This window comes from Ipomoea triloba, chromosome 3, assembly GCF_003576645.1.
Source record: "Ipomoea triloba cultivar NCNSP0323 chromosome 3, ASM357664v1".
NCBI lineage: Eukaryota > Viridiplantae > Streptophyta > Magnoliopsida > Solanales > Convolvulaceae > Ipomoea > Ipomoea triloba.
In genome coordinates, this window is record NC_044918.1 from 656165 (window position 1) to 682761 (window position 26597).

Consider the following 26597-nt stretch of genomic DNA (forward strand, 5'->3'; position numbering starts at 1 on the left):
AAAAAAAAAAAAAAAAAAAAAGGAAAAGCCAAAGCACTCCACAAACAAAAAAGTTAAAACAACTCTGATGGAAATGACTTTTAAAACAAAAAATAGAATCAATGTATCAATCCTATCCATGATACTGATAAATAGAATATTTTGCAATAGGCATGATATGAGGTGAAGTAAATGTATAAGGGGAGGCTCACATTTGAGTTTGTGTCCACTTTAATATCTGTGGTGATATTCTTGTTCTTCAACTGAATGTTAACATCACCTTGAAACAGATCTCCTTTCTTTATTCCCGATGAGGTAATAGCCTGTTAAAAAAAAAAAAGATGATGAAATAGAGAACCCCAAATACATTAGCAAATATAAATAATTGCAGGCAATCTAAAATAGCAATAGCAACTTCAAACATTTAGGAGCAATCCCTGACAATCTCAGCAATTGATTTTGCAGCTGAACAACACTAATGCCACATATGACAGTAGGGTTTTACCTACGTATGGATAAATGATCAATCACATTTCACCCCTGACAAGATGTACATATTTGACCAAAACAAGCAGAAACACTAAACCACTATAATCAACACCTCATAGGACTACAAGAGTGCTCTTCAAGCATGTCAATATACTTTAATGAAGCAAATGATCTCATGCTGCATGGAGTAGAGAATGACTCACAATTAAACTCTCAATAATTTTAGTCAGACAAATAAACTTCATAAACTCAGTTAAATTATCTGTTCAACTAGACAAAAAACAGCAACCATTCCTATGTACTTAGAAAATCTAACTACATTAATATTTACTGCACAGATCCAACTAAAACGAAGGAGAAACTCACAACTCCAGTGGGAGAGTACGTAGTGATCGTGAACTTGTGGTCGGTCTGGTAATCCTTGTACAGAAGATCTAATTCAACAAAAATGAAAACACTCCAACATATCAGCATCATAAACTAGAAAAGAAGAATCCATCACAGCATTTCATTTCAGAAGCAAGCGAAGCCAAAGAATAACAAAAAGAAATCGAGCTGCATGCATCTATTAATAAGCTTCAACGCACAATTCTACGCCTACGACTAGATAGAATAAGCTTCAATACACATTTCTACGCCTATGAACAGAGAGAGAGAAAGAGAGACCTCGAGCTTTCTTGCCGATGTCGGTGTAAAGACCAGGCCCCTTGCCCATGCTTGAATCGGAGACCGGAGTTCGAAGGACGCAGAACACCGGAGAAGAGCTCTGAAGCTTCGGAACACTAGTGAGAGGAACAGAAGAAGTGTAGATTAGCATACAGCAAAGCCCTAATTCGGAGCTCCGTTTTGAACGGTGTAGGGGAGTTTCCTGTGTTTCTCCGAGCGCAACCGGAACCGTTGATGTGAAATTATGTGGCTTGATCCCATCCGGACCGTCGGTTATCACTCTGAGGAGCTGGAAAGAATCTTTGTTTCTAGGGCTATATATGGAATTTCACTTACACGTGAAGTATGATTTTTAAAATTTATTTTTTTGCCACAAAGGAAATTGCAACCGTTACCGAAAGTGTATACCACGTAAGACAAATAATACAAGAAAATAACTTAACTTAAATTGTTATAATTGACCGACATATAATACATTAATAAGACTAATAGATTACTCCGCTCTACTCCAGGAACAAATAGAACTCTCCGGCTCCGATGGAATGCTTTGTCATATCATCGTTTCACGCTCAATGTGGATGACAGTGTCAAAGCGGGACTCACTAAAGTTGGGTATGGTGGAGTCATTCGAAACATCAAAGGGGAATGGCTTGGAGGCTTGGAGGTATCATGTGCAGAACCACTTATGGAGAGCCCTATATTGTGAAAGTTGAGGCTATCGTGAAGTGTCTAAGCTAGGCTTGGCAAAAAGGTTTTCGTGACTTAAAGGTCCAATCAGATGCAAAAAACGTTGTTCAATGAATCCATAGGGATTTGGTCGGACGGGGTCCCATTTGTCAATTCATTGAGCGAGCTAAATGGTGGATTAGTAGAGACTGGAGAATCTCCATTCGGGTGGTCTATCGTGAGCAAAACAAGATGGTTGACTGTCTTGCGTCGATCGGGGCTCTCCAGGGAGAGGAAACGAAAACTGTGGACCTTTGCCCAATCGGGAGTGAGGAAGCTTTTCTAGAAGATTTGGCGCATCTCACAAGGGCACGCAAAGTGGTGGAGTTAACCTGACGGTTGGCTTCCCAGGGGTCCCTCACTCCCTCCCTCCTTCATCTGATTTAAAAATAGATTACTCCGCTAAAAATAGTTGTAACCTTATAGTTATAAGTTAATAACATATCAATTTGGATGTGTCCACGTGACATATGCTTGTATTGGTGTAGAATTGTGCGTTTAATGTGGATAATTTGTCATGTGAACCATGATTCACACAACGGTGTATGGACTATAGAAAAAATATTTTTAATATATAAAAATTACTTTATTTATGTGAAATATGGTCCAAATAATGATTGTTCAACGTGGTATTATGCTTACTGAAACTTGCCTGGTTTAGCGGAGAGTGTCGAGGTCCAAGCTCCTTCCAGTGTTCTACACTCCGGGGAAGGATAGTCGGCGATAGTCCAGCTTAATCTCCGGCCGCCGGTATCCTGCAATTCCGCGAAGTATGCTCTCTCTCTCTCTCTCTCTCACTTCTCTATATCTCGTTTTCTGAGAATATAATTGCTTCTTAAGCTTTAGTTTTTGTTGTGAATTGTTTGTGCTGGCTTGAATGCTATCTACTGAAACCGAATTGCGGAACAAGAAGAAGTGTATGGGATAAAACAATTCAAGTTAATGGCTTTCTTGTCTGTTTATTATACATGCTGCCTGTATGCTAATATAGGAATTGTCATCAGTTTCTTAAAGAATGAAAGAAGTCTAAAATTTACATGCTTTTTTCTTGGTAATTCTTCATGCTACACTTAGTAATCAAGCTGTTTTCTCTTAATCGGTTGAGACTCCAAGTTCCTTGTCAAATGTGTCAACTTATAATGTCAAGAGGAAGTAGTATCCCAATGCAATTGGCAAGGCAATCAGCATTCCAAAGATTACCCTGAAATTTAAAAATTAAAAAAAAACATGAGAAGTGTAGGTGTTTATTATCGACTGTCTCGAGGTATTGAGAAGTTAGAATGTTGCACAAGTACCCAGTGCTGAGGATGTCTGGATGCACGTTATACTCTTTGGCGAACACAAATGGAACAATTCCTTGTGGAAGAGCTGCCTGCATTATGCATATGATCATTAACGTGTAGAGTATATATGCAATAGATTGTGGAAAATAAGTAATATTTTTGCACCTGCACTATAGCAATTCTAAGCAATTTTCCCCTCGCCCCAATAGCAAGTGATGATGCTGACATGAGAATTGGTCCACCTAAAAACTTCATGGCCATGGCCAATATAGCCTTTTTGGTACCACATGGTATAATGCTAGCTTGTGAAGCCATGAAAAGGCCTATTAAATAATCAGAGTGAGAAGCCTTGATATCCACTTTATTTACAAGTAATCTATGTTATTTTTGTTGATTTTATTGTATACCTAGACTGAAAGTTGCCATTCCAAGTCCCCCATCTGACAATATTGATATTGATTTTTGAACAATTGTTGGCATAGACAGTCCCCACCTGCACCTCATTTCTTAGACATGCTAAAACAAACAAAATCTGTATTTATTGATTGGTAAAGGAAATCTTATATTCTTATCTATGAGATTGGTTAATTTTAGATTTTAGTGAAGATTAGTATGGGTTTTACCTGAAACGGATGCTTGCCCAAATAAGACCCGCCAAAGTTGCATGGGTGTTGGGATTGGCTATGAACTTCTTTCCTACAGATATTAGGATATGCATAAGTTTCATCTTTCTTGGAGATCGGGTTTCTCCTTCCTCTTCTCCTTCTTCCTTTGGCTGTGCTTCTTCAGGTGCCTCTTGCTCCACTTGGAAATGAATAGGTGTTTGTTAAGGAGAAAGGCAACACAGAAACATACATTTCTAGACTATATTTACTCTGCACCATTTGGTATCTTAAGACATGATTCATATGTAGCCTAGACTTCTGGAAAATGCTTGCTAAACTAGAGAAAATTTCTGAAATCACAAGGTGTTTTTGAGCAGTTAAATGTGGCCTCGGTGTTGTGTGATACAGGGCAAAAGATTTAGAAACCTACAAAGGTTGGGGTTACTTTTCTAGGAACCTATCGATAGTAGTAATTATTAATTATTGGTTTGTTTATTTTTGAAATCAAGTGTTCTTTTATGATTCCTGGTAGGATTAGTCAATTAGCATTAGTATTTCCTCTATAAACACACTTATAGCCTTTGGTATAATCATCCAACTTTCCATAAACCAATATTCTTCTTAAATTTGAAGCTAGTTGCTGATTTACCTTTCTCCCTAACTTCTTTCAACCAAAAAAAATCTCTTTGGTTCTAAAAGCCTAAGTGAAGGTTTTCACTTTCAAGGGTGTCAAGAACTTCCTTGATTTCTGCTTCATCATTGTGTAATTCTTGTAAGGAGGAAACTTCTTGTTAATTTTGGGAGAAAGCAAAATCTTTCTTTGTTATTGCTATTATTATTAATTTGCAAATTCAAATAATATAAATCTGGTGTTTACTGTGCATAGTCATTATAGCACCTGAATAGAGAGGCTGGGCTGTACTAAATTTGTGGGGGCCAGCTAGGAATCTTGATCTTTTGGACCAGGCTATTTAACGTGTTTACAGCTCAACAATAATCGAGTCTTAAGTCTTAACAGTGCAAATAGAGTAGTTTGAAAGAGGATTACTGTAAAGATGCCAACTAAAAACAGATTCTAGATTTGGAAAACAAGTTGGTATTGGAATTCGCTTCACATACCTTCAATCTCTGATGATGGAATCATGTAAGATTCTTTTGTGGCATTGAGTTCGAACAAGAACAGTAGGAGGTTGTACCAAATTAAACTCTGGAGAACGATTATCTGGGAAAGAAGCTCTACTGCTTCCTCTCCGAACATGGCCTTCAGAAGCGGGATTCCCAGGATCAAAGTATTAGGCAATGTTGAGACTGAAAGACCCGTTACGACCCAAACCAGGCTTCCTCTGGAACTCAGTTTGGCTGCAGTTGCCAATATAAAGCAAGCGAGAAGTTTTTGAAGGAAATCTGCATACAAAATTTTCAGGTTCATTTTGTAGAGGTTGTTGTCTGAGATCACTTTGAAAGATAGTAATGGGATTGAAAATTTTGCCACGAATTTGTTGATGCCCAAGCATTGTTCTGGCGTGAAAAGTTTCAACCATTTCACAGATATATAGGCTAAGATCATGGCAAAATATAAAGGGACAGTGGCTTCCACAACATGGTAGACATCGCCTAGGGATATCATGATAGTGTTTTCTGCTTTTCATATCATGAAACAACTGTGAGACGCCCTTTTATTCTGTTGGGGTTTGATTCTTTCTGCTTAAGCCTTTTGAATTGCCTTTTGAAATTTAAGGGCAGATCTTATATTTATTATTATGTTTCACAAAAGTGTGTGCCTTGTTTTAACAGTTTGTTAATTTTTTAATAATATATTTAAGCTCCTCTTTGTACATAACTCACTGTTCCCACCGTTTTAATGGCTGCAAGTTATTCATACAGTTTTGATGGTTGCATGCTTTGTCGTCCAAATTACTGAGTACATACGCAAACACTTTAATATTGCTTTTCACCTGGCTATTTCCCTCTTGGCTCATCGGTCCCTTTGTCAAAGACTAGGGTGTTCACCTAACCCTAGCCCAATAGGCTTTAATTGTTCTTGCATTTCAAAGAAGGCTAAAAATGACTGGATTTTTGTTCCTTTATTCTTCACCTCCTTGTTAAGTGCCCCATTTCTTAGTGGTTATATTAAATTATAGTCTGCTATGCTTTTACTTCCCACCAAAAAAAAAAAAAAGGAAGAAATATCTGACAAATTGTTATGACTTTGCTAGATGCTATTTTGTAAATTAGAATTATCTTACGAGGGAAGTTTATAGCTTAAAAATATAGCCCTTACATGATTTAAATGAGCGAGCCATGTGTGAAGTATTTGATATTTTCTTTATTTGCACTGCCTTTAACTGTCAGGTTATGATGAAAGTACAGAGGGAATAAAGAAGTGAATTGCAAAGAAAGTAACTGAGTTGATGAGTGAGCAACAGGGCAGAATGGAGAATTTTTGCTATATATAGTCAAAGTGCGAGAATAAGTGATGTTGGGTGTTTGCTTTTGAAGGTAAGAACTCTTGACAGAAAAAAGCCGGGATGCCTCTTTCTTTTAGAGTTTATGAAAAAACGCATGGATGTTTCTGAAGCGTCATGTAACGCCCGGCTCTCTTTTGTTTCCCTGATATTATTCTTTCGTGTCTATCTTTAGTTCCGGACTGAATAACTCGGTGTTTATAGTAGGGTGATGACGAAATGTTTTCAAGTGAAATCGTGCCCCTTTGTGGGGCGTTATCTTTCTTGGAAGGAAGGAATGTTACAATGTTGTAACTTCCTTCCTGCCTGCCTTGTACTGATGGTGTGAGGGCTGCTAAGTGAATATTTTTGGCAGGGCATGGTTGGATGCCTTTTTTGGTCAAGCCATCTTTTGCTTTTCAAGTCATGTTATTATCTTATGATAATTATCAGATCATGTTGCTTTTAAACCCCGCTCATATACGTAATAGCCTGCAAATTACATAGGATAGGTAAATCACACTAAGATTGTGTGGGACGACTTTGACAGAAATGGTGTTGAGTAGATATTCTGGTATGAGAATTATGTTTCATTCACTTGCCCATCCCTTTCGGGGCGATCGTGTTGCCTTTTGGCGCATATTAAGCCTGTTGTATTCAAATCTAAGAGATGAGACTAAGATTAGAACATTCCTTCCTCCCCCGGTAAAACTGCAGGTTTTTCGCACCTTTCTAAATTCCTGGGAATGGTGGTGGCAGAAATGGACAATTGACATGTCAGCATCATATCCAACTTACATATTCTCTATGTTTTTTATACCAAAAATTAAAAAAATTCTTTATCTCAATTGTTGGCCACTTTTTCTCAATAGGGTACAGAGTTTATTCCACTTTTTTTTTAGTACTACAGACTCATACAATGTAGTATCTATTCATACTACTTTCTCAACCTATTGAAACAAGAGTCAATATCACTCTCATTGAGGGTTGAACCCATGACTTTTCATTTGAGAGAGCCACTTCGTGACACTATTTTACTTTTAGTCACTAACTATGGTGTATCTTTACCTTTGATTTGTTTTGGTCATTCGAAGGAGGAAAACAATCACCGTTGTGACTACTTAAGGAGTATATTTGTATTATGGACTAAACTTACATTTACCCTATAACATAGGACCAAAAGTACAGTTTTTTCTTCAGATATTTAAGATTAAAGGTGGAACTATACTTTTTTAAAGTTATGAATTAATATCGAAACAAATTAAAATTAATGGTAAAAAATAGAAATACACCAACACCCATAGAAATGGAAAACACTAAGGTGAAAATGGAAACTTATATGGGGTCAATGGTTGATCATAAAAGGTTTACCTTAGTGGTGACTTCTATTACACTTTGAAGTGGGTATCGACTTAAAGTTGGAGCTTATACCTTCATTTGTGCTAGAGGGGACCTAACCTTAAGTGGTCCTTACTATTTATAAATAGGGAAAATAGAAGATGGGCGATGTTATGATAATTTTAACTACGCGTTTAATTCACAATTTCACATAATGAATTTAGAAGGAATAAGAATATGAACCATATTCTATAAGGAATTGAATAGACAATGAATAGAATATTAATTTCATTCTATTATTTGGTTGGTACAATAAGCATTTAAAAGATAAAATTACCCTCCACACAAATAAATAATATATATATATATATATATATATATATATATATAGTAAATTAAAAGTGTTTTAAGATATTTAAATGAAAGTTTTTTTTGTAGTATGATATGACAATTCAAAAAAGAAAAGTATTCCAATAACGACATAGCACACAATAAAATGTTCTGGAATTATTATTTGTCAATGGTCACATTTAATTTCACTGTTTTTTTTTCTAGTACTTATCTATTTGTCTGATTAAATAATTTTGCTCCATTCTTAAACTTGTGTTTTGTTGAAGAGATAAAATATTAACCTTAAACAAAGTTGTGGTTGTCCCAAGTATTCGGACACACTATGCCACTATATATATATATTTGAGACCACATTTTGAAATCACATTTAGCTCTGTTCGCAAAGCGTCAGAGCCAACATATATACCCAATTATCTCAGTGGGTAGGGTAGGTTCGTCCCACAACAAGCAACAAATATTATTTGTTGCAAAAAATAAGTGTTTAGTATATAAATATCAATTTAAATTTTAATATTTTTTGTTGGGAAAAATATTATTTGTTCCAACAAAATGAAGGGATTTATGATCATTTTGTTTTTCACTTGTGCTGCCATGGCTCCCGTTCTCATGGCTCATATTGGCGACTTCGATGAGGTGTGGCAGAGGCGTCTCTTAGAAGCTCAGGAGCATGCCCTCAACACATATGAATCTGATCCTTTTAATGTCACGGTTGCATTCAATCGTGAAGTTCAGAAGTATGTTTGTTTTTCTATTAAGATAACATAATTATTTTATATGAGTCTTTTTTTTTTAATTGCATATAGCATTTTAAATATTGTTACTACTGTCAGATTAATCATGTTTGCCAATAGAATTTGACTCTTATTCTTGTTACTACTGTCAGATTAATCATGGTTGCCAATATAATTTGACTCTTATTCAAAACAATGTACGAGATAAATACTGCCCCTAATCAATCTAGGTTAGTTGTTCATAATTGACGGATTCAAACCAAGAAAGTCAATTAAGTAATAAGAGTGGAATTTATAACCTTCTGATTATTAAGTCAACTGTCTGATCAATTTGGCTAAGTTGAGCAAACCAACTTAAGTGTTACCCAAAATTAGGTAAAAAAAAATTTGTGTGAGACTCTCCCGTCCATCTCAATCCCCATCATTAATTAATGATGTAAAAGATCTAACCCATTAATCAAAAAAAATATGACTCGTCCACCCTTAGAGATGTGTTACCTATAATGTTGATTGATGATGCATGCAGGGTATTAGAGATAAAGGAAGCCATAGGAAGGAACAGCACAACTCGGAAGCTACTAGGAACCAAGCATTACAACGGGCCATGCAACGCTACAAATCCAATCGACCGTTGCTGGCGGTGCCATTCAAATTGGGAAACTAACCGGAAAAGGTTGGCGGCGTGCGGGCTCGGGTTCGGGCGGAAAGCCATCGGTGGCAAGAATGGGAAGATCTACGTGGTGACGGACAGCTCGGACGATCCAACGGATCCGAAGCCGGGGACGCTCCGTCACGCCGCGATACAAAAGAAGGCATTGTGGATCATCTTCAAACGTGACATGATCATCAGGCTTAACCAGGAGCTGATCATGCAGGGCGACAAGACGATCGACGGTCGAGGAGCGAGGGTCCACATTAGCGGCGGCGCCGGCATCACCCTCCAGTTTGTGAAGAACGTGATCATCCACGGCATTCACATCCACAACATTGTACGAGGCAATGGCGGCCTGGTCAGAGACGCGGAGGACCACCTTGGGCTCCGCACCATGAGCGACGGCGACGGCATTTCCATCTATGGTTCGTCTGATATTTGGATCGACCACCTTTCCATGAAGAACTGCAAGGATGGCCTCATCGACGCCATCGAAGGCTCCACCGGTATCACCATTTCAAACAGCCATTTCACTGACCATAACGAGGTAATTAACCATAATAATTTTGTTACACTAATGTGATGAGCTCTTTGTGGGTACTGATCCTCCCATCTCATGAGTAATGAGTTGCTCATCGAGTTGATTTATCTATCTACTGTCTGTCTGTTGGGCCGGTATGACGAGGGAATTTTACTGAAATGCGTACCTGCGATGGAGCAGGTAATGCTGTTTGGTGCGGCAGATAGTACATCAATAGATGAGATCATGCAAATCACAGTGGCATTCAACCACTTTGGGAAGAGATTGGTACAGAGGATGCCGAGGTGCAGATGGGGATACATTCACGTCGTCAATAACGATTACACTCACTGGAATATGTACGCCATTGGGGGTAGTAAGCACCCGACCATTATCAGCCAGGGTAACCGATACATAGCCCCTCCAGCTGACACCTTCAAGAAAGAGGTAATTGTATATATATGCATGTTTCCATTAACTAAAAGATTATATATGTTGAGGAAGATAATTAAGGATGGATATGATACACGTACATACAGATAACTAAGAGGCTTTATGCGACGGAAGCTGAGTGGAGTGAGTGGACATGGAGATCACAAGGAGATGTGTTCATGAATGGGGCATTCTTCGTCCAATCAGGAGATCCAAACTTCATCAACAAGCATCCTCAGTTGTACGATGGCATAACAGCATTTAAGGGAGAGGAAGTGACTTGGTTGACCAGGTTTGCAGGAGCACTCAATTGCAGGGCAGGTCGACCATGCTGATCATACACTCTCATCTATTCCCGTTTAATTTATAATTCAAATCACTCTGACCTGTTACGTATATATATACTAGTCTTCCAATTTCATTTCACAATTAAATTGTAATCATTCTTATATACATGATTAATCCCTTTATCAACAACTTCTTGAATCTTGACTACACAATATTTTCAAACCAATTAACATAAATAATAGTAACATAAGAGCATTGAGGAGCATGATTTTTAGATGAGAAAAGGAATAAATAATAGTAACATAAGAGCATTGAGGAACATGATTTTTAGATGAGAAAATGAATAAATAATAGTAACGAGCATAAGAGCACTGAGGAACACGATTTTTAGATGAGAAAAGAAACAAAAACAACTGCTTGTGCATTGAGCGCAACAATCGTGCCCGGTAACGATTTTGACCCACCTCTCTCTCCTAGTTGATACCTAAACCTTTTTAAAAAAATCATATATATTGAGGATGTTCTAACGAACTTTTTAAATAAAATTGGAAGAAAGTTTTGGTTGCAAAGTTTTGATTAGAAAGACTTAAATTCAATTCGATTCTTTACTAACTAAGCTAGGCATAGGTGATAGGTGTATGTAATATTCAGCATCTTCTTCAAGTGTATAAACGGGCTCGCAGCATACTTCTATAAATCATTCCCTGTTAGTTGTATCCATGTTTGTTGATTGTTGATTTTTGTAGCCAGTGATCTCCTCAGTGTAGCGTTTCTTATCAGCCCGTGCCATTGCCTCATACGGTTCTTTCTCCTCAGCTGCAACAACACATACATTTGAACATTCAGTGTCTGTCTGTCGGCACAAAATCAACAAATTATGAAATAGCAGTCATCTATCTAGATAGATATGAGATCTGTCACCTGACAACTTATTCCATTTATCTCCGAGAACCCTCCCAATTTCAGTAAACGGGATTCCAGGGTTAGATTTCTTCACATTCTGCGGATCAGATAAGAGATCAAGAAGTAATAATCATCAGCAATATATACGTACACCTATTAACCATGAGCGTGGCCAGGCAACTAAAGCGAAGCCTGGTAAAAGCCCTATGTATTCATAAATGCATTGCTTTCACATGTTAGCAGAAAGCAAGCAAGAAAACTAGACATTCAATACGGGTAGGTTATACATAAATTAAAATGCTGAACACCAACCTCTCTTTCAGTCTGTGAAAAGAACATGAAAGCACTGATAGCCCTCTTTGGAGCATTTGGATCCTTCTTCTTCTTCTGTTTCTTCTTCTTTGAACCGTCATCTTCGGCTTTTTCTTTCTTTTTACTCGTAGTGGGTTTAGAAGTAGAAGCAGAAGGATCTTTTTTGGGCTTCTTTACAGGTTTCTGAATTCATAATTATATTCATCACTTCTTAGCCCCCCGTCTAGAAGCATCATATCAAATTAGAGTGAGTAATAAATAATGGAAATATAAAAACAAGATACCTCTTTCTCGCCCCCGCTTAAGCTGCCATCAGATCCCTCTCCCCCAGAATCATCAGTAGGTGAGCCTTCATCATCCTTGTCCGCAACAAAATCTTCATCCTGCAAAGATGAAAGAAGAAATATACTAAGATACGACTCCGGATTTTCACCTCATCCCCAATCTCTACCTTACAATGTAGAAACAAAGATTTACCTCCTCATCACTCTCATCATCACCAGCTTCATTCTTAATTCGCTCAAGATGTGGGTCAACAGCATCATCATCCTCATCCTGCAAAACAGCTGTAACACCATCTGCAGGCCGAGAATCTCTGAGGTTCATTATTTTCAGACCCTTTGAACTGCAAATTTTATAAACAATGATGTAAGGAGAACTACCAACAAGACTTTTCATGAACATTAGAAGGAAAATATCAGGCCTCAGAAAGACTGCTGACCTGATGAAATTATAAAGACAATGGTATTCACTTCTCTGGACATTTCGGAAGAGATGTTCTTGTTCAGTCTTAAGTCTGACGAGAAGATCGAAGTAATGCATATTTGCTGTACCAGCAGCATGCCTCTCAAACTCCACATAGTCAATCTAAGTGCACAGCCAAATACTAGTAAGCATCTTTGTATATGCAATCAACAACTACTGTCAATGCAGCATCTTGAATTTTACCTCATCATATAGAATAAGGGTGGGAGGCTTGGGCAGAAAGAAGAATCCCTTTTCAAGAGGATATAAGAGTCCATCTTCGGCTTTCAATGATGATTTCACAGCTAAACCTTGTGTATGGCTACGGAACTTCCCAGGTCCAGTGATTTTAGCTCCAGACAGGCCACGTAATATTTTAGTAAAGACATCGTGTATAAGTCCCTAGGCAAACATCCAACAAGTGTAAATGCCAAAGTTCTGCCTTTAAAATTTTTATTACTTATAAATACATTAACCTAAGCACAATTGGAGCAAGATTTGAAGGCAAGCCAATTAAATAATGCACTTCGAGATAACCTTATATGTTGGCTCTAATTTGTCCTTGTATTTCGCATTCAAAAGATCTTCATTCATTGCCAAACCAGTGTCTACCACATACTCCGATTCGAACTGCATTACAATGTATAAATCAGTTGTTTAATGCTAAATCGTAAAAATACATCACCATTTATAATGATGCATTACATACCTGCAAAACAATGTGTGGGTACAAAGTTTGACCTTTCCGAATAGGTGGATCAAGGGTAACAACGACAAAGGTATGTGGTTGACTAACCTGCACAAAGAGAATTGTTCCTTGCTGAGGAAGGAAAAAATATATTCTAAAAAAAAGCAAGTAGAGCTCAATAAACAATACACCCAATATTTATTTCCCTTTTATGGCTTAAAAGTCAGGAAACCTCTCCCCTTCCCCTTCCCCCCTAGGCCACTAGGCCACTTGAGCTAAGGGCCATAGCCTGACATAGACATGGTAGATGAAAATCTGAAAACTATATAAATCAAACTATTATCAATGATTTAACATCACAAGGCAGAGATTATTGATGCATGACCATAATGTGGAATGTAACAACCCGAACCATTGTGACTACTATATCACTTTTTTATTTCATGCAAACAACAAAAAAAAAATAAACATACAAAAAAATAAACAGAAAACAGGAAAAGATATAGGAAAATATGAGTGCAAGACAATGAGAACCTTGGGCAGTAAAAAAATACGGACAACACTGCTGTACTGAATTTTGAAGTCATTAGCTTGCCCTTGTAGGCGCAAAAATGAAAGATGAAGTTCAACATTATATCGACCCCTGCAAGAAGAAAGCACATGTTAACTTTAAAGAAGCAGATACAACAAGAACAATCAATAAGATGACAAGAACTGAAACATATACCTTGGAGTCAGTATAGCAATACCATCAAATGTAACAACAGCCTCCTCTCCATCTGTAACATCAGCCATTGCCATGATTCTGTCACGGAATACCTATTTGGAAACACATTAACAATCCTCTCTTATACGGAGTAATAAATTGAAAAACAAGATTTTTGTTCACTTTTTTTAGGTAGGGCGGGGAATGGAGTGGTGTTTCACCTGAGCAGGAGGATGGTTTTCATCACCAACGAACTGAGTGTTTGAATTAGGTATGTGAAAACTTATCTCCATTAATGAATCTTTCTGAAATCATAATGCAGACAATAACATTCTTAGTAAAGATTGCCATGGCCAGCTAGGGATAAATGCTAAATATAAACAAAGAAGTAAAGAACAACCACAGACCTCATTTGCTCCTGTTGTATCATCAACATGAAACTCCAACATGACATCATTTTTACCCTGTAGCTGTGTTTGTGAGACATCTGCCAGTGATATCTCAAATGCTTGCTTAGAACCAACAAGAAATGTAAGCATATTCCCTGAAAAGTACAAGAAAAATAAATTCCTCACAAAACCAGAATAGGAAGCTCATACATGAACTAAAGAATCACCAGTGTCCAAAAAAATCACTAACCATTTAAATCAACTTCTCCCCAATTTTTCCCACTAACAGAGAGCTGCTTTTCTTCGGGAGTTATTCCACAAGAGCTCTGGAAAAAAGTGGTAAGACTGGAAACATCCTGCACAATCAAATCATCTCTAAATTAGTACTAGGATCAGATCCCTCTACAATGTAGGAATCTTTGATTGAATTTGTATTTTTTTTTTCTAAGTACTTTATAATCATTACTATTAATAATAGTAATCAAAAAAACAAAGGGAACATTTTACCTGATCACGGAAACCAGTAAATTTGTAGTAAAGACCATCCCTAGTTCGAACTCCAAGCTGATTTGATCGAGGAACTTTCATCCAAGTAAGGCCCATGACTTCAGTCTTGTCCACCTCTACAGCCTTACCTCCGCCCTGCTTCTTCCAGAGAAGACCCCCTGCATGAAACTTAAGTTGTCCTGGGTTCTACATTTTTCAAGCAGACATATTGTTAAGAGAATTACTCCGAGTGTAACGACATATTTAAACTGCATTTCAATGATCTCCAAAACCTATCATCCAGAAAATGATTTCCAATCGGATTACTTATACATTTAACCTAAAATCAAAACAGTAACCCGAGAAAGCACTAAAATCATAACAAAAACAAGAAATTCAAGTCACATTGTATACAAAATTTTCATAATAATTAAGGTAAGAATGCCAGCAACAATGTAGAGACATATTTAAACTGCATTTCAATGATCTCCAAAACATAACATTCAGAGAATGATTTCCAACCGAATTACTCATAAATTTAACCTAAAATCAAAACAGTAACCCGAGAAAGAACTAAAATCATAAGCAAAACAAGTGATTCAAGTCACATTGTATACAAAAATTTCATAATAATTAAGGTAAGGATGCTAGCAACAATCCATGTAGATACGTAACACTAATATATATCCATGAAAACATAAATTAAAGTTGGAATTAATGGAAAACAAGTGATTCAAGTCACATTGTATACAAAAATTTCATAATAATTAAGTTAAGGATGCTAGCAACAATCCATGTAGATACGTAACACTAATCTATATCCATGAAACCATAAATTAAAGTTGGAATTCACTACAAAAACAAAAATCGAGAGAGAAAATGAAAGAACTCACAGTGCCTCCGCGGCCGCCGAGAGAGATATTGTTGAATTGCTGGCCGTCCATCAGAGCTGTGTTTCAAAGTCCGTATGCCGATGAATCTAGGAGACTAACCGATTGGAAAAAAATAATGGCAAAAAACTGAGAGAAACACTGCAATAGAAGCCGGTACTTATAGACTGTCCCGTCGGAGCAAATCTGATCGCGTGGCGCGAAAGCGGTGGAATTGGAAAATGAGTCGGTTATATCATATATGTATATGTATAGTTGTATAGTGTTTTGATTATGGGTTTACACAATGAGAATAAAAATAAAATCATGGTATGTGTTTAGTTGATAATTTTTTAAAACATAATTATGAGACTTTATTATTTTTTAAATTAAAAACGTATTTTCTAATTAAAACGGTATTATTCTATCCATTGATAATATGATTTTTAAGTTTGAATTATTACTTTTAGATTATCGTGGATCTATCTTTTATCATTTCTTATTTATATATTTTTTATTCTTATAAATGCATTTTGATGGAATATAGACCAGCTGACCAGGGGTAGTGTCTGGCATTGGATGATAGTCAAATCGATGCTCGAACTTGACACTCAACCTCAAGAATCGAATACTCAGTCTTAACGGTGAAGGAAATAATTAAATGCCAACCACACAATTCTAGAAAGTCAACATAAATCATTTCTTATTTCATAAACATTATTCTCTTTCATAAATGACATCTACATTCCACTTTATCATAAATATTCATTTACCATAAAGGGAGTCTGATTACAGTGTACATTACATATATTTTTACTATAAAAAATCTAGTCAAATACAAGCAGGATCATCGACATCTCCCTAGAAAAGAGAGCACAATGATAAATGTACAAAACTACCTACAAAATAGTAGATTTTGGTTTGGTACTTCCAAAAAAGGCTCGTAGTTTTCACAATTCGATTTTCATGTTAGGCAATAGTTATACCATGAACCCGGGTCCACATTGTAAGGTAGACCCATCACAATTTACATATTGAATGTTCGCAATTCAAATTGTGAACATTCAGTATGTAAATTGTGTATTTTGAACCCTTACAAAATAATTTGCCTAAAAATAATGTGTCCAATTTATTTTCCTCTCAAATACTCATATTTTATTTACTCCCGGTCATGTTGATTTGTCAAATGACTACATCCGATAGTCATAAAACAAAATATCTCTTCCTATACTTTGTAAATTAAGTTATTCAATAATAAAATTCTTCTTAGAATTATTATTCTCATTTACATTACATGTCAGCATAATATTGAGCCTAGGAAATGCTGTGTGTTGGGCCTACAAAAGGAAAACTTAAGGGCTTTTAGTTATGAGAATTTGAGTTAGTCATCTTGCCTAAGTTCGGTCCATGGGAGAGGAGCCAATGCCATGTTATATTACAACTTGTACAATTTAATACCCATTTATTACACTATATATTAACAATTTGAATAACCGGATACCCATTTATTACACTATATATTACAACTTGTATAATTTGATACCCATTTACTACACTATCTCATATTAAGTTCTTGATCTCTATTGTGCCAGACCCTTGATGGCTAGACACAACCTTGACTGAAGTATTTTATCTGATTATAACATAACATAGAGTTGCATAAAATATTGACTATCCATTATGTCATAAATGTTTGGATAGTTAATTTACCTAACACTTTGTAATTTTTTTTAGTACTATTGACTCTGTTACAATGTAGTATCAGTTCATAGCTACTTTCTCAACTAAATGAAGCTCAAAGAGCCAATATCGTCTCCAGGCTCGAACTGACCCCCTCCTACGTGGGGCGCAACCGGGTGCTACTAGATCACAATTAGTATTTCCTTTCTTTAAATAGTATTACAACACTACATTTGCATTGCCATAACTCATAAGAGTATTCTAAATGAATAGTTTTTCATGAATTTTTTTGCTAGATTTTGACTTAGGTGGACGAGAAATGAGAGAGGGAAAAAAAAATGGTTCCATATGCTAATTTGGGTTGTGACTTCGACACCTTACTAGTGACACGTTAGATTGATCACTAACAGATAATTCACCTAAATTTTAATTTTGATTTTCTCTTTGTTTACTTAACTTTATTTTTCTAACAAAAACTCAAATAATGCTCTAAACCACAATGCATCCATTTATCCCCTAGAAAACACCGCCGCTATACTCCCAGCTGAGAAAACACTTTCATAAACCTCCACAATCAAGAAAACAAACATTTCTGGACGAAGAATCCTATGTAAAGATGCTTAGACATGAAGTATGAATAAGTAACCATGCCTTTTATATTGTTTTATAATCCCACAGATACTGCGTACAATGTTGTTCTTATTCCTGCTTAACAAAAAACTGGAATCTTGATTCATTTGTATAATATTATATAATATAATAATAAAGTTCCATTTTCAATTCTTTAACTAATAAATAAATGCTAATTGGCTGTCAAATTTGATAGGATTGTGACCCTTTGTTGTATGACTATGTCGCTGTTAAATATTCTATTTTGACTTAGACGATTAATCGAGCCTTTTCTTCATGTTAATTGTACTTTTGAAATTTCAAAAAATAAATAAAACTCCAACAAAGTGATAGAGGTATATAAATTGTTAAATCATGTAAATAGTAAATACTACTCAATGTAATCAGGGCGAGTACAAATAGTCATGTGGTTATTTTGACATTCCTGCAATTCTTGTCATAGTTAAGTAGTTGGTCTTATCGAGTTCAACTTATATTTTCATAACGTTGTTTCTTATTTATGAAAATGGTAATTCGGACAAATTATTCATATATAATATGAAAATTCTACCATGAAAAGGGTTTGAATTCTCCAGTTCGAGCTCACGGTGTCACACTTATTCTTCAACACACTCATTTACCGATTGTATTCGTAGTGTTTGTCAGCGGTCTTTACCAACTACTTTAAATTGTTAGGTTAAATTGAATTTTTTTTTTTTTCAATTTAACACCCAAAAACCATGAACTCCTGACTGGATAGGATAGGTCATAGGTAGTCATATATGGTGTCCTTAAAAAATTAGTCCCAAAAAACATCGTATTCACCGTCGTGTCCCTGTCGGGGATCCAGTTGTTATAGCAACAGACAAGACATAATACTACACGTCCAAAACAAGGCCGCAGTGTATATAACTACACACGCATGGTTATAACATTCTCAGAAGGCAAAGATCAAATTAAAGAACGGTGCAGAGAATTATTGAAGTGAAAATGTATGCCATGGCTGCAATGAAGAGTGAAGGCGTAGAGAGGTGTGGACGGCGGCGATCGATTCGCGAGGCGGAAGATAATGAAGCCGCAAACACCGGAGATAGCAGGCGCATAAAGAGACGAAGAAGAGACGCAGAAAGCTGCGATGAGATACAGACACAGAAACAACAAGAAGTTGTTGAGACGACAACGACGACAACGTTGGCGGCTCCTCCGACTGTGAAGAGGAGTTCGAGGTTTCGAGGGGTTAGCAGGCACAGATGGACTGGCAGATATGAAGCGCATTTATGGGACAAGCTCTCCTGGAATGCCACCCAGAAGAAGAAAGGCAAACAAGGTTCATAAACCTTAAGCTTTCTTTTATATGTTTCATCTCAACTAAAAGTCTAAACTAATACCAAATTGAAGAATGTGTTTCATCTCAACAAAAAGTCTAAGCTGATAGTTGGATTGCATGATTATATATTATATGCTCAACAAAACTGATTGTCTGATTCTGATTCTGATTTTTTTTTTCTGCTATTTTCCATGGATTGGACATGCTGGATGGGATCAATACCTGCAACTCAACAGTTTATCTCGGTGAGTATCTGCCAAGATCTCGAGTTCATGCTAAACAGCATGCATGTAAGCAAAATTATGCAGAAAAAAAGAACTTCACTGAATCTAAATCATATATATATGCAGGAGCTTATGATGAAGAAGAAGCTGCAGCAAGGGCATATGATTTAGCAGCAGTCAAGTACTGGGGGACATCAACTTGCACTAATTTCCCGGTATATATTTCCATTTTTTCATCAAGAAAACATAGGCCAGGCTATTGGTTGAGTAACCACAATGCTTCAAGTTCGACTCCCAATGGGAGCGGCCTACGCCTATAGACCTTAGTTTGAAACGGTTAGCTATGGACAACCTTGGCTGGTTTACCTCATTGTAGTCCTTTACCGGCTAAAGTCACAATGCAGGGTTTACTCAGTACACACTTTCGGGTAGCTCAAAAAACAGGAAAATATATATTAACTCAGAAGGCATAGCTAACAGTTCATTTTGATGCAGATCTCTGAATATGAGAAAGAAATTGAGTTCATGCAAACTGTGACAAAAGAAGAGTACCTGGCCACATTAAGAAGGTATAAACATCTTGCATAACTGCACTGAACCACATCAGATTATGAAAATTTTGTTGAAATTTGGTTCCCATTGTATGGTGCAGAAAAAGCAGTGGGTTTTCAAGAGGAGCATCAAAGTACAGAGGTGTTGCTAGGTATATTTCCATACCATGGCTAAAAGATAAACCCGACTCATTTTGTGGAATATGTTTAGCAGTTTTATCAAGAATTATGTGTTTCCATGTGTGCAGACATCATCATAATGGAAGATGGGAAGCAAGAATAGGAAGAGTTTTTGGGAACAAATACCTCTACTTAGGCACTTACAGTAAGTAAAAGTCAGGCACAATATCAATATAAATAATACGGAGTAAATGTGTAATCTCACTGTCGGGTTCTTTGACAGGTACCCAAGAAGAGGCAGCTCGAGCATATGACATTGCAGCAATAGAATACAGAGGCATGAACGCTGTCACGAACTTTGATCTCAGTACTTATATCAGATGGTTGAAGCCAGGGGTGAACAGCCCTCTACTTGATATTTCACAAGAAAGCAAGCCAAATGCGGTGCCTGAGGCATTGCTACCCTCCAACTTCCATTCAGCAATGGCCAACATCTCCCAAACAGAACCTTACAGGGCAGATGACAATAATGATCAAGTATTTGAAGCAAAATTGCCTATTAATAGATGCAGAAACTCGTCTTCTCCAACCGCGCTTAGCCTGCTCCTCAGGTCTTCCATATTCAGAGAACTGCTTGAGAAGAACTCGAACATATCAGACGAAGAAGACGACAGAAAAACTGTATATGGTGACCAACAAAACGACGATCAGGTCAGTAACGGAGATGAGTATGCCGCCGCAGATATCTATGATGCAACTGCAGACATTCCTTTTCTGCTTTCTTCCGATGGCCATGGCGGCTTTGAGTTGCAAGGACAGTTACATTTCAACTGCGACAGTTCAGCCAATGTTGTGGGAACAATCTTATAAGCAAATCACTGAAAATGAAGTGAAATGTTATGGCTTTCTTGTGTTGTGTGATAACGGCCTGTTTGGCAGACAGCTTTTAAAAACTTTGTCAGCCCAAAAAGACAATGTTTGAAAAGCTGGTTGGATTGTAGTTTTCAACTTCAACTGTTAAAAGCAAAACTGGCATAGAAATCCCAGAAACTATTGCTAAGAGATTAAAAGGAAAAATGAAGAAGAAAAAAAGAAGCACACAGCAAACCTGTAGCAAGAGAATCATGAGTCAAGCATCTGCACATTACAAAACAGAAAACAAAAAACAGCACACAACTGTAAAATGACATTCTCTCGGAGTCTATCGCTATACATTCCCCTTTTAACAGTCCAAGCCTATGATGGGAAGCCTGGGAGTGACAAATTATATTAAGCTAAGTTCAGTCTAATCTTTTACACAACAGAGATTGCACAACCAAATGAAACAGCCTCACAATGGACCTCCACACTCCAGCGAGAGGATTCTTGAACTCATCTCCTCCAACCAGGAAGCACCTTGTCTAAAATTTAGAACATCCAAAAAGAAGTATTTAGTGAGAATGCTTTAAATTAACGAGTTGACTATAATCAGAAAAAGAAATGATATCAATAAGCATGACTGCACATGGACTAGATTCGTTTTTTCCTTGTAGATGATATAAATAGTGGGGGATGGGGGTGGATTTTGTATCATCAAGCTTCACATTCCTGCTATTAAGCTGGATGAAACTTCTTCATTTATGTAATTTTCAGAAAATGTTAAGGAATGTATCTATAAGGTACAATGCAGCCACATACACAGACAGCTTTTGTAAACAAGTTACGGTTTTATTCTTACCATCTCTAGTGGAAGACACTGATCTGTTGGTTTTGTTTCCTCCTTTGCCATTTGCTTGCACTGGCCGCTGCACCCGAGGAGACAGTGAGTTCAGTTTTCCATTGGTCAAGGATGGTAGTGAATGCCGTCTGACAAATCCATTTTCAGCCTCATCTTCAGTAGATCTAGGAGTTCCCTGTGCTTTAAGCTTAGCCTTTGCAGATTCAGTCGCTGCCATATAGCTAGGCAAGCTTGGTGCATTTTGTGAAATATTTTCAGTTTGTTCCTGCTTTGCTGGAAGAGATCTCCTTCTCCTAGTTCTCTGGCTTTCCTTGCTAGTTTGATCTTCCTTGGAGGTAAGTTCCTCCATTACTCCGGGTATTGTCTCGCCCCTCTCACCATTTTCAGGCAGCAACTGTTCAACAGGGATATGATTCTGCAATACATCTACTGGATTGTCAACTGTAGCAGGTTTTGGAGAGGGTTCAGTCACAGTCAATTCGTCAACTTCAATCTTAGAGTCAGTAGTCAGGTCTGAAGAATCAACAACTACTTGCTCGCGAACCTCCGTGTCAGTCAAGGATTTTGGTACTTCTAAAGGAGGAGGTTGCACCTTCTCAATTTCCGTTTCTGATTTTTCAGAAGCCACTGTTGCGGATGCAGAAACTTTTCTTAAATTTCGTTTTACCCTCTCTAGTTCAGACTGAGGTTCTTGTGACGATTCTGTCTGATGATTTATGACTTTCCTAGGAATGCGTTTAGGTTTTTCAGGTTCCAAGGAACTTGATCCATGATTGTCACCATTTGATGCAATAGGAGCCTTCCGGACACTCCTTTTTGGTCTTCCAGTTTCAATCTCAGAGCTCTGCACACCATGCTTTCTTTGAGATTTTGCATTAAGATTCTTCTTTGGTCGTGGAAGTGGTTCCCAAAAGCGAGATGATGACCAACGTTCAAGCCAATTCCAAGCAGAATTAGGTTCAACCACATCATACTGAAGGCTCAGGGGCATAGCTGTTGGCACTATAGCAAGAAGCTAGCCAGAAAAAATAAATAAATAAATAAATAAAATGGAAGTGATGGCAAAAAATGTAAGTATAATTCATATTTTTAAAGTTGCATAGGGAGTAATAATTCCAAGGCATGAATCACAACTCAATAGTTATTAACTTCTTCAGAAATCTTTTTTCCATGAATAAAATCAATTTATTAAAGGAACCAATGAGTGCCACATGGCAAATGTTGTGTGACCTGCAATGTTGGTTCTTAACTAGACTCCTGAAAATTAATGTAAGCAGGGGTCAAGGTGACAAAAGAAAAAGAATACCTTGCACACAAATGCATTAGCTGCTAGCTTCTCAGATCTTAGAGACGCACTTATGACATTTGATTCTGCCGGCTTAGCATCCTGGTAGTAGAGAAAACAAGTGAAATGTGAATGTAGAATTGACACCAAACAAAGAAACAAGAAACACCACAGGATAAATTAAGGAAATCAGAAAAAAATGAAAGAATGCCAGGATAGGGGAAAGTGATAGGGAACTGAAGCAGCTGATGAGGTCCTATATTGAGAGTTACCTTTCTTTCTCCCAAACTGTAGTTTCCAAGCCCCCGAGACACAGGATTTGAAAGTCTGACTCTCCGTCCACGAGCCAAGGCCTGAGACCTAACAATTGCGTGCATGCAACGCAATGTAGCAACTGCCTGCCGCCTAACCAAGTGCCCACGAATAAGTGCTTGCAGCCTTATGATTCCCTTAAGAGCTCGGAAAGCACGACGAGCCTATAGGGAGGCATTAATTCATTAATCAAAAAGTGAAATTTGAAAAAAAAAAAAATTAGAATAAAATAATGTATCAAGGTAGGTGAAATGATTTAAAAAGTCAGCATAGTCACCTCTAATTCTAGTAAATATATAATTGGAAACTAAATTACCAAATAACCCCTAAAGACCGCTTGTGCTTTTGTTGCAGCTTGTTCTTGCCTTTGCAGTTCAGCATCATCAACTGACACAGTGCCTAAGGTTAATTGTGAATCCACACCCTGTGCCACAGAGGACAAAACAACAGAATCACCTGGTAACCCAGTGGTTGTGCCCTTATCCAGTTCTGTCTTCTCTTCACCTCTATTAATATTGTGACTTGATGAATCAGGGATCACTGGAGGATCCTCCACAAGATCTGATACAGGTACTTTCTTGGCGGTGCTTTTGTCAGTAGCGGCATCCTTCACAATGAAGTATGGGATCCAGAACATTATTCTTAGTCATCAAATTTGTAAAGTTATTAATTCAACAGAAACAACTAGCTTTTTGGGAAAAGTAATTTGGACAAGAATTTATAATTCATCCCAAATCAAAATGTTAAAGTAGAAGGGGAAATTTCTTTATTAAAAATATAAGAGTGAATGAATATTATCAGTAATCTACTGGGCAGACCTACTACATAGACTCTGCAACATTTTACATCCAGAAATTAGTCAGCACATTTTTTATACTCCATAGTTGAACTTATTTCCTTTGTTCCCCTGACTGGAAAAATGACACATTCACACTGCTATTTTGGATCAAATTTACCAATGAGCTCCACAGCAAGGAAATGCCCTCAAAGCTTGCATTATTTCATTAGATTAATGTACTCAGGTTTCTAAGCATCAATTAATATAATCAGGTGATTTCATTGACATCTAGTCATTTGACAATGTCATGAACATGTTCAATCAGTGATGACAGTTGATGAGATCTGATAACAAAAGGCAATACCCAGCATATGAAAAAGTCAATAAAATGATTCTCACCTTTGATAAGCTTGACTTGGAAGATTTCTTCCCAAAAAGCACAGTCTTGATCCACTTTCCTGGAGATTTCCCCATTTTGCTGACGGCCTGCTGCAAGGATCAGAGGGACTTCAATTTTTTCAGCCTGCATTGTTTCAAAATTGCAAAAAGACCAACTTTTGAAAGAGCTCTGAGGTGTGCACATACACAATTTAACCCAATCTCACTGCAAATGAACTTATACCCATAATTCAAAAAAAAACACACACTGAACTAAGCAAATGCATGCACCACAAATGAAAGAACCCAAAATTCTAACTACTCTCAACTAGGAAACTACACAAATAACTCCACAAAACAGAAATTCAGCAAGATCTACAATGACCCAACACCAAATAGCGAAAACCCATGAATATCTATACACATGCAAGCTAAACGAGGATTCCGTGAGAAATGCGTTTCAGATCTGAGACGTACCTCGAGAATGAAGATATTCAAGATCCGAGAACCACCATAGCTGAAACTGAAACTGAAACAAAACATCAAACAGATGACGTGCAAGCGGAAGAAAGAGAGACAAACAAATGTCACTGAAACGATTGACTGAGCTAAGAGCTCAAACCTCAAAGGAAAAGGGGGATAGCTCTCAGAGTCGGTGCACTTACGCCAAACGGACCCTTCTCCACCGCTCGTCTCGCCTCTTCTCTTCGCAAACTGTGTAGAGAGAGTAGAAACCCAACACTCTATAGTCTATAGGCTATAGGCTATTGCGTGGTTACAGAGTCGCTTTTAGTAAAGTTGGTGCAGCCTACTGGCTACTGATCTGTAAGTATTTGAGGGAAAACGGCGACGTCTTAAACTTTTTCATCTTATCTTAAACTTAAACTATTACACTTCAATTTTCACCCAATCATTATCTAACTTGGAGTTCAAAGGCCATGTCTTTTTAATCATCACATCATCTCTAAGCTATTAATATATGATTTGATATCAGTCAAAAGTTTAAATTAAACTATTATTACAGTGCACTATGTAATATTTAATTCTGTTTTCTTTGGCATTAAGCACAAGAATACTTCACAAGAGGCACAACAGTATATTTTGGGCTAATCAAGTCAAGTTAATTGAATAATTGACTAAACTCAAGATTCTAAGCTGGTTTGAACTAGATTTATTAGTTTGAATCGATTAATTATGAATAATTTGTGTTGATTTATCTCTTTGTAAATTTTTTTGACTAAAATTACAAGGCAAACTTTACTTATAACGCATATTTAGTTGTGGCGGTAAATCAAAGAACGGTGTAATTACTTGTTTGGGCACTTGGTAGTATTGAAGCTTATAGAAACAGACTTTCTAAAACATTTGTAGAAGAGTTTTTGTCTCTTATTTACTTCAAAAAAATTTAAAATGTACTATGATTTAACTTGTATCCTAACATTAGTAATGATTATTAATATATACCATTTATACTATTCGAGAGCTTTTAAACCGTAATTGAACATGTTACGTCAGTCATATTCACAATACTTGTGCAGATAAAACAACGACACACTTTCACTCCCCAGTCTTTATGTATTTGAGATCGGAGTTCCTATTATGGTATTCGTTCTCTGTTAATGGTCAATTTTGTTGGTGTCGTGTATATATGATGATATATACACCTTCATATTTATTTACATCCATAAATTTTTATAATTGATTATAATAAGGTACAATATGTAACTGAATCTTGAATGTTGATTAGTCAGTCCAATATAATTACTTAATGTGTATATATCACTGCATATAGCCCTACCTTATGTATCCTGCAAAAGTAAAGAATGCAGTAGAAAGCAAAGAGAGGGTCCAAAATTAATGTGGCTAGTTGGCCATCTGCTTGACTTAACGTGCTGGTCCCCATGGGTTTATTAGGTTTAGGTATACCAACTGCTAAGTTACCATCATTCGGAGAGAGGGCAGGGCCTTCTCCTCTCCTACAGCTACAGGGTCAACGCCCAATTATAGCAATTGTT

At 37.0% G+C, this 26597-nt stretch overlaps 6 protein-coding genes and 1 long non-coding RNA gene across 10 annotated transcripts in view; 3 read left to right on the forward strand and 4 right to left on the reverse strand.

The window, feature by feature from the left end:
- The window catches only part of LOC116013939 (mitochondrial outer membrane protein porin of 34 kDa-like), a 4345-nt gene extending 3011 nt beyond the window's left edge, over positions 1-1334 (reverse strand). The window contains exons 1-3 of the mRNA XM_031253906.1: positions 1135-1334; positions 835-902; positions 192-302 (exon numbers count right to left, since the gene is read on the reverse strand). Of these exons, the coding sequence (XP_031109766.1) occupies positions 192-302; positions 835-902; positions 1135-1285 (330 nt within the window). The 5' untranslated portion in view covers positions 1286-1334. The remainder of the gene's footprint in view (positions 1-191; positions 303-834; positions 903-1134) is intronic.
- A 1165-nt stretch (positions 1335-2499) lies between these two features.
- On the forward strand, positions 2500-6662 carry LOC116013377. Its single transcript, XR_004097239.1, has 2 exons — positions 2500-2630; positions 6101-6662. It is a non-coding gene; the product is annotated as an uncharacterized LOC116013377 (long non-coding RNA).
- LOC116013376 (auxin efflux carrier component 8) lies at positions 2779-5451 on the reverse strand. Its single transcript, XM_031253087.1, has 6 exons — positions 4868-5451; positions 3767-3947; positions 3551-3636; positions 3309-3466; positions 3156-3232; positions 2779-3061 (listed from the first exon to the last, which is right to left on the reverse strand). The coding sequence occupies exons 1-6, from the start codon at positions 5373-5375 to the stop codon at positions 2995-2997; spliced, it is 1077 nt and encodes a 358-aa protein (XP_031108947.1). The 5' UTR covers positions 5376-5451; the 3' UTR covers positions 2779-2994.
- A 1346-nt stretch (positions 6663-8008) lies between the features above and the next one.
- Positions 8009-10702, forward strand: LOC116013375 (probable pectate lyase P59). Its single transcript, XM_031253086.1, has 4 exons — positions 8009-8615; positions 9139-9811; positions 9986-10231; positions 10324-10702. Exons 1-4 carry the CDS (start codon positions 8431-8433, stop codon positions 10549-10551), a joined length of 1332 nt encoding a protein of 443 aa, XP_031108946.1. The 5' UTR covers positions 8009-8430; the 3' UTR covers positions 10552-10702.
- A 126-nt stretch (positions 10703-10828) lies between these two features.
- Positions 10829-15797, reverse strand: LOC116013374 (FACT complex subunit SSRP1-like). The gene is made up of 16 exons (XM_031253085.1): positions 15626-15797; positions 14754-14939; positions 14497-14602; positions 14265-14401; positions 14079-14162; positions 13879-13970; positions 13686-13794; positions 13173-13259; positions 13001-13093; positions 12668-12865; positions 12441-12586; positions 12197-12344; positions 12004-12102; positions 11720-11902; positions 11426-11504; positions 10829-11320 (listed from the first exon to the last, which is right to left on the reverse strand). Exons 1-16 carry the CDS (start codon positions 15674-15676, stop codon positions 11202-11204), a joined length of 1917 nt encoding a protein of 638 aa, XP_031108945.1. The 5' UTR covers positions 15677-15797; the 3' UTR covers positions 10829-11201.
- A 3048-nt stretch (positions 15798-18845) lies between these two features.
- On the forward strand, positions 18846-20982 carry LOC116012014 (AP2-like ethylene-responsive transcription factor At1g79700). Its single transcript, XM_031251472.1, has 7 exons — positions 18846-19217; positions 19454-19462; positions 19568-19656; positions 19937-20010; positions 20094-20144; positions 20241-20317; positions 20396-20982. Exons 1-7 carry the CDS (start codon positions 18881-18883, stop codon positions 20980-20982), a joined length of 1224 nt encoding a protein of 407 aa, XP_031107332.1. The 5' UTR covers positions 18846-18880.
- Positions 20983-21189: 207 nt separating this feature from the next.
- LOC116012802 (protein IQ-DOMAIN 31-like) lies at positions 21190-25368 on the reverse strand. 4 transcript variants are annotated; one of them, XM_031252473.1, is made up of 9 exons: positions 25205-25367; positions 25060-25111; positions 24604-24727; positions 23883-24033; positions 23743-23813; positions 23387-23590; positions 23136-23216; positions 21830-22844; positions 21190-21512 (listed from the first exon to the last, which is right to left on the reverse strand). In XM_031252473.1, the coding sequence occupies exons 3-9, from the start codon at positions 24676-24678 to the stop codon at positions 21484-21486; spliced, it is 1626 nt and encodes a 541-aa protein (XP_031108333.1). In that variant the 5' UTR covers positions 24679-24727; positions 25060-25111; positions 25205-25367; the 3' UTR covers positions 21190-21483. The 4 variants fall into 4 exon arrangements, with proteins under 4 accessions (XP_031108333.1, XP_031108332.1, XP_031108330.1 ...); XM_031252472.1 differs by having other exon boundaries at positions 23743-24033; positions 25060-25105; positions 25205-25368; XM_031252470.1 differs by having other exon boundaries at positions 23743-24033.
- Between the last annotated feature and the right edge of the window lie 1229 nt (positions 25369-26597).

Excerpts from the sequence above, each read along its gene's own strand:
- LOC116012014 (XM_031251472.1), top strand. The coding sequence starts at position 18,881 with ATGTATGCCATGGCTGCAATGAAGAGTGAAGGCGTAGAGAGGTGTGGA. Across the intron at positions 20,145-20,240 it reads AAGTACAGAGGTGTTGCTAG|ACATCATCATAATGGAAGAT; the intron begins GTATATTTCCAT and ends CCATGTGTGCAG. Across the intron at positions 20,318-20,395 it reads CCTCTACTTAGGCACTTACA|GTACCCAAGAAGAGGCAGCT; the intron begins GTAAGTAAAAGT and ends GTTCTTTGACAG.
- LOC116013375 (XM_031253086.1), top strand. The coding sequence starts at position 8,431 with ATGAAGGGATTTATGATCATTTTGTTTTTCACTTGTGCTGCCATGGCT. Across the intron at positions 9,812-9,985 it reads ATTTCACTGACCATAACGAG|GTAATGCTGTTTGGTGCGGC; the intron begins GTAATTAACCAT and ends GCGATGGAGCAG. Across the intron at positions 10,232-10,323 it reads CTGACACCTTCAAGAAAGAG|ATAACTAAGAGGCTTTATGC; the intron begins GTAATTGTATAT and ends ACGTACATACAG.
- LOC116013374 (XM_031253085.1), bottom strand. The coding sequence starts at position 15,676 with ATGGACGGCCAGCAATTCAACAATATCTCTCTCGGCGGCCGCGGAGGC. Across the intron at positions 11,505-11,719 it reads TTTCACAGACTGAAAGAGAG|AATGTGAAGAAATCTAACCC; the intron begins GTTGGTGTTCAG and ends TCTGATCCGCAG. Across the intron at positions 11,321-11,425 it reads TAAATGGAATAAGTTGTCAG|CTGAGGAGAAAGAACCGTAT; the intron begins GTGACAGATCTC and ends GTGTTGTTGCAG.
- LOC116013376 (XM_031253087.1), bottom strand. The coding sequence starts at position 5,375 with ATGATATCCCTAGGCGATGTCTACCATGTTGTGGAAGCCACTGTCCCT. Across the intron at positions 3,948-4,867 it reads TCCATCATCAGAGATTGAAG|TGGAGCAAGAGGCACCTGAA; the intron begins GTATGTGAAGCG and ends TTCATTTCCAAG. Across the intron at positions 3,467-3,550 it reads AATGGCAACTTTCAGTCTAG|GCCTTTTCATGGCTTCACAA; the intron begins GTATACAATAAA and ends ATTATTTAATAG.
- LOC116012802 (XM_031252472.1), bottom strand. The coding sequence starts at position 24,678 with ATGGGGAAATCTCCAGGAAAGTGGATCAAGACTGTGCTTTTTGGGAAG. Across the intron at positions 24,034-24,603 it reads CCAAGTCAAGCTTATCAAAG|GATGCCGCTACTGACAAAAG; the intron begins GTGAGAATCATT and ends TTCATTGTGAAG. Across the intron at positions 23,591-23,742 it reads CGGTCTTTAGGGGTTATTTG|GCTCGTCGTGCTTTCCGAGC; the intron begins GTAATTTAGTTT and ends GCCTCCCTATAG.